Here is a 13245-nt window from a genome sequence, read left to right on the forward strand (position 1 = left end):
TTAAACTGGCATTCTTGCTGCCACAGTCTCCTTCCTTCTCCACCCAAGTTAATTTCAAGTAAAATATTATAAAATATAACACACAGTAGTACAAAATACAGAGCCATAAAGTCAAACATATGGCCATACTTAAAGGGATAGTATAGACATTTACAAACTGCAAAATAGTTAAAATAATGGATTGCATTTTTCTGTGAGTGGAGAATGAATGGTGTCTGACACTCATTAAACTTAGACTTGCCCAGACATTCCAAAGGGTTTTGCATGGCACTTTGCTGTCAGCTGGACTACCAAATGGCTCAGTGCCCGCTACAGGGCATCTGAGACCTGTGTGAACAGGGCAAGCAACTATGTATCTCCTTGACGAATCAGATTGAATAATCGTTAATGAGCAGTGCAGAGTCTGAACCAGGAAGTGTAGTTAGAATTGTGAATTCAATGTCAAATCAAGTACAAAAAACAAAATAAAGAGAAAGGAGGATTGGATGAAGATAGAGAGAGATAAAAGAAACAAAGGAAAACTTTTTTTAAATTAACATTTTTTAAATCATCAACAATAATTAAAATCTGAAGGAATGAGACTCTGCACTTGTTAAAGTAAATTTTTAGTACCAGAGATGTTCTTTGGCAGTCATTAAAACTTAAAATTAAAAGGGTCCTTTGACTGAAATGACTTGATTTAAAGTATTGTGGCCAGTTTACTTTGTATCTGCGATGTCAGTACGGGAATTTCACGCCATTCAATACATTTGAATGGGATGTCAGATGGCCAGATGCCGTTTATGCGCAGTTTACTAAGGAGTGGCACATCTTGGACAGCATCTTCTAGATTTTTGTGTTTAACTAAGCATGTGGGCTCTCCAGATGTTGCAGTCTGATTTGCTCATAAATAACAGTGAGCCTCACCGTTACTTTCACTGAAAAATCCAACCCATTATAAGTACTTTTATTTCTATTATTTCAAATCCAATAAACTTTCTATACAGCCAATTTACAAATTATTTTAAAATATGACAACAGCATTAGCAAACATTTCAATGTTGGATATTTGTATTGCAATTTGCATATATTATTTTGTGTTTCAGAAATATTCTATATCACCTCGATGGGATGTCGAACCAATTCTCTGTCGTGAAAGAAGCTCTTAGCCACTGCAGACTTCAGCACTCAAACCAAACTCTATCCACAGTTCTATCTATGGTGCTGAACAGCATTAGATCTGCTCAGGTTTATTTAAAGGCAGGCTTGGATGTGTTTGAGAATATTCAAAATGCAAAAGAACAAACTGACTTTTAGAAATGTGCAATGATGAAGGGAGGAACATTTTCCTCTTCAGAGGTAGTTACACTACCAAAAAATGATACCTGAATTTACCAAAGGACACGTTACAACAGGAATTGAATATGCGGCCAATTTCAAATACACAAACAAAATACCATTTAATGGTGATCGTCACTCATAAGTAGTGTTTATTATTAACAACTCAGTCAGACATTTGCTCAAAACCCATTCACTTACACAGAATCAATATCACACCCAACAGTTCTACTATCTATTTGAAGTCCATTGGATAACAATGCAATGGCAGTAAATAATGATTATGGAGAGACTTGGTCATAGAATGAGGAGATATTTCCAACCTTTTAAGGCTGTTAACTGTCTGGAAAGATTTGGGAAAAGAAATGCACATTAACAGGAATAATTCATTCAATCCATTTAACAGACTGAGCAATGAAGCCAATGAATGTTGTATAAGCACTTAATTATTTTCATTATAAGATACCTCAAAACGGGCAATTAATTAAATTGACAAACTCTTAGAGGCGCAGTGATTAGCACTGCAGCCTCACAGCTCCAGCGACCCGGGTTCAATTCCGGGTACTGCCTGTGTGGAGTTTGCAAGTTCTCCCTGTGCCTGCATGGGTTTCCTCCGGGTGCTCCGGTTTCCTCCCACATGCCAAAAGACTTGCAGGTTGATAGGTAAATTGGCCATTAGAAATTGCCCCTAGTATAGGTAGGTGGTAGGGAAAATATAGGGTCAGGTGGGGATGTGGTAGGAATATGGAATTAGTGTAGGATTAGTATAAATGGGTGGTTGATGGTCGGCACAGACTCGGTGGGCCGAAGGGCCTGTTTCAGTGCTGTATCTCTAAACTAAACTAAACTAAACTAAAAAGCATAATGTGCCTTTCAGATTGAGGTGTATGTTTTCTTGTATATAAAGTGTATTATTCATTGCAACCTGTGGAATAATGTCATAAGGTGGTACGATTTGTGTAAAACAAATGCCTTGTGTAGAACAGAGTGACCAGTTTTCTCATTTTTAATCTGTCGATTGGAACAGACAAGAAAAGCTTTTTTTTATTTTTTGGATTAATTTGTATTGGCATATTATTGTAATATTCTCTAATGTAGCTGAACCATTATATTTTGATGATTGAATGCATATTGAGGAACTGAATATTCAGTACCTATTTAATTTTTTAAAATCAAAAAGTACTTGCTTATCAAATATATGCAATGGGAAACAATGGAATAATGATTTTTACTCAATAATGTGGCAGATCTCTCTTCAGTCTTTAATGTATTTCTGAAACACTTCTATACTTCAATGTGCACAAAGAAGTTTGAAAGATAATTTTCCATTTATCAACAGAAGTTAAAGTTGAAGTGCACTTGTTTCCTAATTGTGAATGGTTTGAAAGGTCACATGATATGTTTCTTTAGGTCCAGTTGAGAACTTAAATATGCTGGAAATGCTACCCATCAGTTTGATTTTCTTCTTCAAAACTGTGAAAAGGAATTTTCTTCAAATCACCTCATGTATATACACAGAAGATTCTCTACTTCTTCACTAAAAAAAATCTTATCAGGGCAGGATTATAAGATATGCAGTTGCAGTCATTATCATCAAAAAGTGAGTTCTTAGTGTGGGCAAAACCAGAGCTACTGGCCTGAAATTATGATCCTGTAACACTTCTTAACCAGCTAAGGAAGTTACAGAATGAAAGGTTAATTAATCCAATAGTGGAGTGTGTAATAATTTAGCAAAATGACTGAGCAGCGAGTTCAAAAAGCGCATTTTGTCTTTAAGACCTTGTTTGTATGTTCAATACTGTTACCACTGGCAGCATTTTTCTGAATGAAATGATTATCTTAGGTTCTCCAAGTCTCACAACATTTCGAGGAGACATTTTTTCTATCAGCATCCTGATTACAGTTGCCATTTCCCAGACCACCATCTACATTTTTATATTACAGAATGTTAGGTACATTAAATAAAAATATATATTATAGATAATGTAAACACCAGATACTGTAATAGAGTAAAGAAACAGAATTAGCACAACCGAAGACAAGAATAGCCATAACAAAGATTAAATATAATACAATATTGAGTGAAATACTCAGTGTGAGGAAAATAATATACCAAAGACAATAGTACAATACCATGATATAACAGAGTGCGACACACTGCAATAGAGATACTGGAGATTGAGTTAATAATTCCAGGAATCGAATACAATAACAGCATAAGTTGTATGACAAGGCAAGCAACACAGCAGAGATTGAATGTGATATAACAGTAACAGTGGTGTATAATGTACCTTCACATTGTGAGACTATCTAATATAACACCCTGACATAAGATAAATAATGTACTTTCCCAGTAGCTTGCAATTTATTTTTACAAATACAATATTATAAAAATATGTTTATTTTGGAAGAATGGGTTTTAAGGAAATGGATATCACTTCAAGACAACAAAATCACTCTGACAGGCTGGAACATCTCACTGAAATCCTGGGCCCAATTTTAACTCTGTGCAAGTAAATGGGTTTTGACTGATTTAAAATGGAGCCCAATCTCTGCTGGTGTTTTTCAAAATTGCTAGATATATTCCGTGTTACAAATTGTCCCATTCTCCTATAGGAACTAAACATTTATTACACCTTAAATTACCAATCACCCATGCTCTTTCCAGGTATTACATTATTGTAGCACTGCCTCCAACCTGCTCAGCAAGAGTATTGGATCGATCTATTAGGCATATTTTCCTCTCCCTGTATCTGGAGAATCAACATTCCTCGGTGGCAGGGCAGGAAAAGAAGAGTTGGACACCTGCAACATCATGTCTTCCCCATTGCCTTGCCCCAGGGAGCATAACAAGTTTGTCAAGCTTGTGCTTGTTGTAGATGCAGGCCTACTATTGCTATTTAAGTGAAATGGAAGGAGTGTTATAGGCCATTGATGTTATTCTCCAATATATCTGACCAGTCAAAATTCCAGTACAGCGGTGTCCATCAGAATGCTTGCCGGTGGACACCCCCTCTCCCCCACCATCACCCCCCCCCACCCCCCTCCCAACCCCCCGCCTCACCAAGAACTGAGGGCCATAGGGCACACTGAAGACAGAAAAGCATATTTGACACTCTATTTTAATGTCTTTTCCCCCTCTGTCATGGACAAGTCAGGGCCTGCTATTTCCCAAGCATCACCCAGAAGGCCCTGATCTCGCAGAGCCTTCTGCTTTGCTCCAATTTCAGACATTTTTTTGGAGGACCTATTAGCCAGAGGATGGGCCTTTGCCTGCAGTATGCCCAGAACCATGCATGTGTCCTGGGAAATAATAATATGGCAGTCACTTCCTCACAGGCACTGAAACCCACTGTGCCTTTCAGCCATCCATAGAAGAAAACTGACCCTATAGTGCATCAGTTGCATTGATTTTTCTTAACTGCAAATCAACAATCTCTTTCAAAAAAGAGAGGTCAGTGACTGTAAAATGATAAAGTTACTGTGTGCAACTGACCTATTCGAAGAAAGAAACATGAAAATCAGGCTTAAACTGGCAGTGTAGTAAAGCTTAGGATCTCGGAAATAGGATTGACAAACATTTTAACATTAAATGATGGAGGCTGATAACAGAAAGCAGGCTTTGAAAAACAATTACTGGAAGCTAGTGTTATAAACAATGACATACGGCAACAAGACATGGTATACGCATGGGCAGCACAGTACCTTGAGTCATTTTATTAGTTATTTTTTGTGTTGAAGTAACCATGTCATTTTCTGCTTATTTTTCCAGTATCTCAGCAGCTCAGCTGATATTTTAAAAATCTTCCTATACAAACATACATTGAGCCAACGAATTAGGAACAGGAGTAGGCCACTCGGCCCCTTGAGCCCACTCCGCCATTCAATAAGTTCATGGCTGAACTGATTACTCCACATTCCCGCCTACCCCGATAACCTTTCACCTCCTTGCTTATCAAGAATCTATCTACCTCTGCCTTAAAAATATTCAAAGTCTCTCTTTCTCTCTCTCTCTTTTGAGGAAGAGAGTTCCAAAGACTCTCAAACCTCTCAGAGAAAAAATTTCTTCTCATCTCTGTCTTAAATGGGCGACCCCTTTTTAAACAGTGACCCCTTGTTCTAGATCCTCCCACGGTGGGGAAACATCCTTTCCACATCCACTCTGTCAAGACCTCTCAGGATCTATATCCGCTAAGCTCACTCATGTCAGGTTTTAATCTGGAATTCAGTACTCATTTTTCATTAATGTACCATCTCCTTCTCCCTCCCCTCCAGCCACGAACTGCATAATTCTTCATGAATTGTTTACAGTTGACTTAGGCAAAAAATTAACAAGCTATGTTATTTAAACTTATTGCTAGTTTCCCCTAACCCACTTATTCTCATTGTAGCTCCAAACATCTGTTAGTGCTTTGTCTTGGGATTACATCCCTGTTTATCCACATGTACTTTTTCATAAAAATTGTCAAACACAAAAATATGCTCCCAACAGCTAGATCAAAACATAAAATTCTAGGCAGCAGGTTGTCTACATACATAACCTCTTGCTTGAAGAGTCACGCATGCTTCAAGGGACTCAATGATGAGGAGACTGTGCAACCAAAAAGGGAAGATAAATAGAAACAATAAATCCTCACACGTGAATATAACAGTAACTAAAAATTGAAAGTTCCTATTTTTGTCTGGTTATTCAAAAATCAGGAAGAAATGTGAAAGCATTTTATGGATGTCATTCTAAAAAAGTTGTGAATAATAACACAATATGATTTTTCATGTGTTATTGGGCTACAGATAATTTTTGATACCTGTAATCTAATTCACTTCATAAGGAAACAATTACTGTAACATTGCGCGATTTTACACCTTATTCACAGTTTAAAATGTTGGCCTTTAAATTATGCTGTACGTTCACTGGTGTACATAAGATAGTAGAAATGTTACTCCAATCATTTAAAACAAATGAATGCCTGCATTAAAATAATTTCCAGACAACTGTCAGAGGAATATACAGTTTGTACACATTAAAATGTATACAGGGTAGTATTGGTTACGGATTCTATTTTTAATTAAACAAATTTTAATGGAATTTTTGAGTATTTAACATTTGTGTGTTTTTCACCATTACTTGTCAAAAAGCATAAACTCCAAAAGGCAGCTGAGGTACAGGTACTCAACACTGAGTAACCAATCTCATCTCCTACAAATACACAGACACACACATATTAAGCATTCATCCACTGACACCCAATGGCATAATTTCAGAGTATTGGTTATCTTTTTTTCCGAATGCATTTTAAGAAAAATAAGTGTATTTATATAAATTCACTTTGATTTTAAAAAGTAGAACTGCTGTCAAACAGAATTCGATGACAAAATGGAGTGAAGTTCTGAAATGGGCAGATTTTAAGAAATGCAAATAGAGGATGTTTTGTTATCAATTGTCAGTATAGGAGTATAAAACAGTACTTTTTTGATTGCACACTACAAGTACAATTGCTCAGTATGAAGCAGTTCTGGTTAATTCAACCCATGATAACAACATTACAAACTAGGTTTGTTTATAAAAATTGACGGATTAAAGAATAATTATCTAAATGCGACTTAAACTAATATTAGCATTCAATTATCAGGATAAAATAGACTAATTTCCATATATATTGTTCAAACATGGCAAAGTCCTGACAAAGCAGCAAACATTGCATTTACTTTCTAATCTGGAAGCTATGGGTTTTGATTCCTGTGATGTGGTGACCACTGACCACCTCCAGGCACGTATCCATTGTCTCTCGAGATAAGGAGGCCCAAAAGAAAGAAAGATGTGGTAATATGTTGGCATTCGTTATTGATCAGATCGTCTTGTGGCAGATTACTTTAAGTCTCAAGTAGGGGGAAAAAATTAATGGGAGGTAATCTTTGAATTGCACCCAAATTGGATACAAAGTCAGTGGTGCATCTGCTGTTTCTGCCAGATAAGTGGGAAGCCTGGACCATTTTTAGATTCAGGTCATATTTAAGCGAGTTGCCCAATGTTCAATGGGCAGCTTGGCTGAATTGAGCACTAAAATTCTGGAAGCCCCATGAGCAAATCAAGTCAGAAGTTGTAAGAGTGGGGGAGGAGGCTACCAGTGACCAACAGTGAGGCCAGGAGGAGCATTCCTACTAACATAGATCATGTCTCACATAAATAATTGACTTTTTGTTTAGTAACAGGCTCAATCTGCCTTGAGGCAATCAGTTTGAAGCAGCCTCACTCAATAAAGAGGCAGAAAAGCATAAAGAGAGGTACATCTGTACACAGGAAGATTTGATAAAACAGAGACTCAAATATATTTCTGTGGTAAATGTATATTTTAAAGGACATGATTGTTACAATTGACTTGAATTTGATTTATTTTAGAAGTTTGCTACAGCACATGCTGATTGCATCGCACAACAAAAAGAAAGTTCTGTTGTCATTCTGTGTATATTTTTGATAAATGTGATCGTTGAAAGATTGCCGATGCAACTTATCACTGTAAATTATGTCACAAATAAGTTTGATTGACTAAATAGCCAGGAGGAAGAGTGCTGTTGTATGACCAAACTATTTCACTTACATTACAGTAATTGTGCTGTTTGAACAAGTCACAAGGCTTGACTGATTGATTAAACCTTGTATTACTGCACATATGGAAATCTAAAATATTTTTAAAATCCAATATATGGATACTATCAGAGGAATATACAGTTTGTACAAAGTAAAATGTATACAGGGTAGTATTGCTTATGGATTCTATTTTTAATTAAACAAATTTTAATGGAATTTTTGAGTATTTAACACTTGTATGTTTTTCACCATTACTTGTCAAAAAGCTTAAACCCCAGAAGGCAGCTCAAGTACAGGTACTCAACACTGAGCAACCAATCTCATCTCCTACAAATACACAGACGCACTACTTTCTCACAGCATAGAAGTATAAAATATACTATTTTCATGATGAAAATGATACAGTTTAGTGGTAGCACTGACCTGGAGCTGTGATTGTAAACTGGGACAGTTGCTTAAAAAAATTGTGATTTGGTGATCCAAGAAAATAACTTTTAAATTGTCCTGCAATTTATCCACTAAACACATGTTTTAAGTTGCAAAAGCTGTCAGTTGGCACAGGGGGGTTTATATCTGTTTATTGTCATACATTTATCTAAGTGAAGGTATATGAGTGAAAACTAAATTAATCATAAAACATACTGAAAAGCAGCACAGGTTTAGTATTTCCCAGTTTGTAAACGTGGACAGGCAGCATGCAGATTTGCAGCAGTAAATGAAATGTCACTCAGTGTGGTTCAGTCAGTCACCAGTTATTCATGGTGTCATTTTCTGGACTTTATTGCAATAAGCTATTGTTGTAATCGCATCTCCTATGTAATGTTACACATAGAGGGGGGACTTTTATGTTGGTGACAGCGGTCTCAATCTTGGGGGAAACTGATACCGAGATATCCACATCACCTCTTTGATGGAAGGCCCACCTAATTTAGTGCCTATTCGGCACTTAACTGGACAGCGGCGGGCCTTCCATAGAATTTAGGACCCAGTTGCTGGAAGTGCGGCCTAGCAGAGCTGCCAGCCAATTAGAGGCTGACGGCTCAGCCCAACTACAGAGGCGGTGGCTCTACTGGAGGCCGAGGAGCGTTGCTGGACCCAGGCCTTAGGAAGGTCGGGGGGCAAGGGTCTTGCGGGGTGGGGGTCGCAGGGGAGGAGGGTTGGCAGCAAGGACAGGGGGGTGGCCCTTAGTGGGGCCTGACCTTCCCGATGCCAGGTCCCTCGTTCAGGCACTGTGCCTTTGAACAAGGGACCTCACCCCCCCAACCCCCCCACCCCCGCAACCGGTAAGCAGCCCACATAGCTTTTCGTGGCATGCTTCCCATGTGGTAACAGGGCCACACGCCGCATGGATAATTGCAGCTGTGGCGGGAAGCGGTCCTTAATTGGGGTTAATTATCCAGTTAATGGACTCAATTGGCAGTGGGGCAGGCAGGCCTTTCACAGGCCTAAATTTCAGCAGAAGCGGGATGGTGGTGGAATTCCCCCCCCCCGCTCCACCACCATCCCACCTGACTCGATGCTCTTCCTGCCTCCAAAGGCGCCACAGGGAAAAGCATAAAATTCCACCCAGAATCTAATACATTAATAATAACAGTAAGGATGTCAACATTCACCATTATTATGAAGTAAAATGGACATCAACTTACGGAGTATGCACATGTACAATTAATCGTAGAAATCTAGGAGTTGTGGTCTAGGTTACCGAGTTCCTCCAAAGGCTGCACCATAACAGGATCTCAGCGATTAACTCAGCAATGAAAGACATGCAACAGTATGATGTTGGGGCACTTACCCATTAGGTGGCCATAAAAGGTTAGGGCTGGAGCATCCAGGAGTAAGTGAATTTTAATGGTGAGATAAGGGATTATTAATGGCAAACAACCTCTCTATCCCTGAAAATTTAATTTTACATGTGTGAAGTCTCATTCCTTCAGAATTTAATTTTGTTGGAGATTTATTTTACTTTTTCCATTTTATCTCTCCTAATCTCATTCGTCTTTCCCAATCTTTGTTCTGTTTTCTGAACATGATTTATTCGGAAGCAGAGAGTGCGAGCGAGTGATTAGCTGGGAAGGTCAGTTTCAACTTAAACTTAATTTCCTTTTGTTTTCGGCGGACCAAGGGGCTGCTGGGTAAGTAAAAATCTATATATTTGGGCCGTTTCTGAACCCGAGACACTACACGTGTAGTGTCTCCCACCTGCCCTCCTCCTCTAACCAAAAAAAAAGGACTCGGTGGTGTATAAATAAGGTAAGGCTTTTTCTGTTTCTCTTTTTTTATCGTGTGATTGGTAAAAACTTTTCGTTCCTTTTTCATTTATCTAAGTTAAGACTAAGTTAAGCTTAAGATTAAAAATGGCAGGAGATCTCAGACCCGTGTTATGCTCCTCTTGCTCGATGTGGAAGCTCAGGGACACGGCTGATGTCCCTGACTCCTTCACGTGCAGGAAGTGTGTCCAGCTGCAGCTCTTGTTAGACCGCATGACGCCTCTGGAGCTGCGGGTGGACTCACTTTGGAGCATCCGCGATGCTGAGGAGGTCGTGGAGAGCACGTTTAGCAAATTGGTCACACTGCAGATTAGGATTGCTGAGGGAGAAAGGGAATGGGTGACCAAAAGGCAGAGAAAGAGCAGGAAGGCAGTGCAGGTGTCCCCTGCGGTCATCTCCCTCCAAAACAGGTATACCGTTTTGGATACTGTTGAGGGAGATGGCTCACCAGGGGAAGGCAGCAGTAGCCAGGTTCATGGCACCGTGGCTGGCTCTGCTGTTCGGAAGGGCAGGAAAAAGAGTGGAAGGGCTATAATCATAGGGGATTCGATTGTAAGGGGAGTAGATAGGCGGTTCTGTGGTCGAAAACGAGACTCCCGAATGGTATGTTGCCTCCCAGGTGCACGGGTCAGGGGTGTCTCAGATCGGCTGCAGAACATTCTGAAGGGGGAGGGTGAACAGCTAGTTGTCGTTGTGCACATAGGCACCAATGATATAGGTAAAAAACGGGATGAGGTCCTACAAGCAGAATTTAGGGAGTTAGGAGCCAAGTTAAAAAGTAGGACCTCAGAGGTAGTAATCTCAGGACTGCTACCAGTGCCACGTGATAGTCAGAGTAGAAATGAAAGAATAGTCAGGATGAATGCGTGGCTTGAGAGATGGTGCAGGAGGGAGGGGTTCAGATTTTTGGGACATTGGGACCGGTTCTGGGGGAGGTGGGACTATTACAAATTGGACGGTCTACACCTGGGCCGGACTGGAACCAATGTCCTTGGGGGTGCTTTTGCTAACGCTGTTGGGGAGGGTTTAAACTAATGTGGCAGGGGGATGGGAACCAAATGAGGAGGTCAGTGGACAGTAAGGAGGTAGTAACTAAACCCTGTAAGGAACTAGATAATGAAGTCAGCGTGACTAAGGGAAAGAGTAGGCAGGGAGCAGATGATGAACGCAAAAGGACTGGTGGTCTGAGCTGCATTTGTTTTAATGCAAGAAGTGTAGTAGGTAAGGCAGATGAACTTAGGGCTTGGATTAGTACCTGGGAGTATGATGTTATTGCTATTACTGAGACTTGGTTGAGGGAAGGGTATGATTGGCAACTAAATATCCCAGGATATAAATGCTTCAGGCGGGATAGAGAGGGAGGTAAAAGGGGTGGAGGTGTTGCATTACTGGTCAAAGAGGATATCACAGCTGTGCTGAAGGAGGGCACTATGGAGGACTCGAGCAGTGAGGCAATATGGGCAGAACTTAGAAATAGGAAGGGTGCGGTAACAATGTTGGGGCTGTACTACAGGCCTCCCAACAGCGAGCGTGAGATAGAGGTACAAATATGTAAACAGATTATGGAAAGATGTAGGAGCAACAGGGTGGTGGTGATAGGAGATTTTAATTTTCCTAACATTGACTGGGATTCACTTAGTGTTAGAGGTCTAGATGGAGCAGAATTTGTAAGGAGCATCCAGGAGGGTTTTCTAGAGCAGTATGTAAATAGTCCAACTCGGGAAGGGGCCATACTGGACCTAGTGTTGGGGAATGAGCCCAGCCAGGTGGTTGAAGTTTCAGTAGGGGACTACTTTGGGAATAGTGATCACAATTCCGTAAGTTTTAGAATACTCATGGACAAAGACGAGAGTGGTCCTAAAGGAAGAGTGCTAAATTGGGGGAAGGCCAACTATACCAAAATTCGGCAGGAGCTGGAGAATGTAGATTGGGAGTAACTGTTTGAAGGTAAATCCACATTTGATATGTGGGAGGCTTTTAAAGAGAGGTTGATTAGCGTGTGGGAGAGACATGTTCCTGTGAAAATGAGGGATAGAAATGGCAAGATTAGGGAACCATGGATGACAGGTGAAATTGTGAGACTAGCTAAGAGGAAAAAGGAAGCATACATAAGGTCTAGGCGGCTAAAGAAAGACGAAGCTTTGAAAGAATATCGGGAACGTAGGACCAATCTGAAACGAGTCCCCAGGTCCGGATGGGATCTATCCCAGGTTACTGAGGGAAGCAAGAGAGGAAATAGCTGGGGCCTTAACAGATATCTTTGCAGCATCCTTAAACACGGGTGAGGTCCCGGAGGACTGGAGAATTGCTAATGTTGTCCCCTTGTTTAAGAAGGGTAGCAGGGATGATCCAGGTAATTATAGACTGGTGAGCCTGACGTCAGTGGTAGGGAAGCTGCTGGAGAAGATACTGAGGGATAGGATCTATTCCCATTTGGAATGAAATGGGCTTATCAGTGATAGGCAACATGGTTTTGTGCAGGGAAGGTCATGTCTTACCAACTTAATAGAATTCTTTGAGGAAGTGACAGAGTTGATTGATGAGGGAAGGGCTGTAGATGTCATATACATGGACTTCAGTAAGGCGTTTGATAAGGTTCCCCATGGTAGGCTGATGGAGAAAGTGAAGTTGCATGGGGTCCAGGGTGTACTAGCTAGATGGATAAAGAACTGGCTGGGCAACAGGAGACAGAGAGTAGCAGTGGAAGGGAGTTTCTCAAAATGGAGACGTGTGACCAGTGGTGTTCCACAGGGATCCGTGCTGGGACCACTGTTGTTTGTGATATACATAAATGATTTGGAGGAAAGTATAGGTGGTCTGATTAGCAAGTTTGCAGATGACACTAAGATTGGTGGAGTAGCAGATAGTGAAGGGGACTGTCAGAGAATACAGCAGAATATAGATAGATTGGAGAGTTGGGCAGAGAAATGGCAGATGGAGTTCAATCCGGGCAAATGCGAGGTGATGCATTTTGGAAGATCCAATTCAAGAGTGAACTATACAGTAAATGGAAAAGTCCTGGGGAAAATTGATGTCCAGAGAGATTTGGGTGTTCAGGTCCATTGTTCCCTGAAG

At 40.3% G+C, this 13245-nt stretch overlaps 1 protein-coding gene across 4 annotated transcripts in view; it reads left to right on the forward strand.

Annotated features, from left to right (window-relative positions):
* Window positions 1–8030, forward strand: part of LOC137375294 (inactive N-acetylated-alpha-linked acidic dipeptidase-like protein 2) — a 1073632-nt gene extending 1065602 nt beyond the window's left edge. For 3 of the 4 annotated variants that reach the window (XM_068042232.1, XM_068042235.1, XM_068042233.1), the window contains one exon: window positions 1086–8030. In XM_068042232.1, coding sequence (XP_067898333.1) covers window positions 1086–1296 — 211 coding nt within the window. In that variant the 3' untranslated portion in view covers window positions 1297–8030. The remainder of the gene's footprint in view (window positions 1–1085) is intronic. The other variant, XM_068042234.1, reaches the window with a different exon arrangement.
* Window positions 8031–13245: the final 5215 nt, after the last annotated feature.

The sequence above is a fragment of the Heterodontus francisci genome, chromosome 11 (genome assembly GCF_036365525.1).
Source record: "Heterodontus francisci isolate sHetFra1 chromosome 11, sHetFra1.hap1, whole genome shotgun sequence".
NCBI lineage: Eukaryota > Metazoa > Chordata > Chondrichthyes > Heterodontiformes > Heterodontidae > Heterodontus > Heterodontus francisci.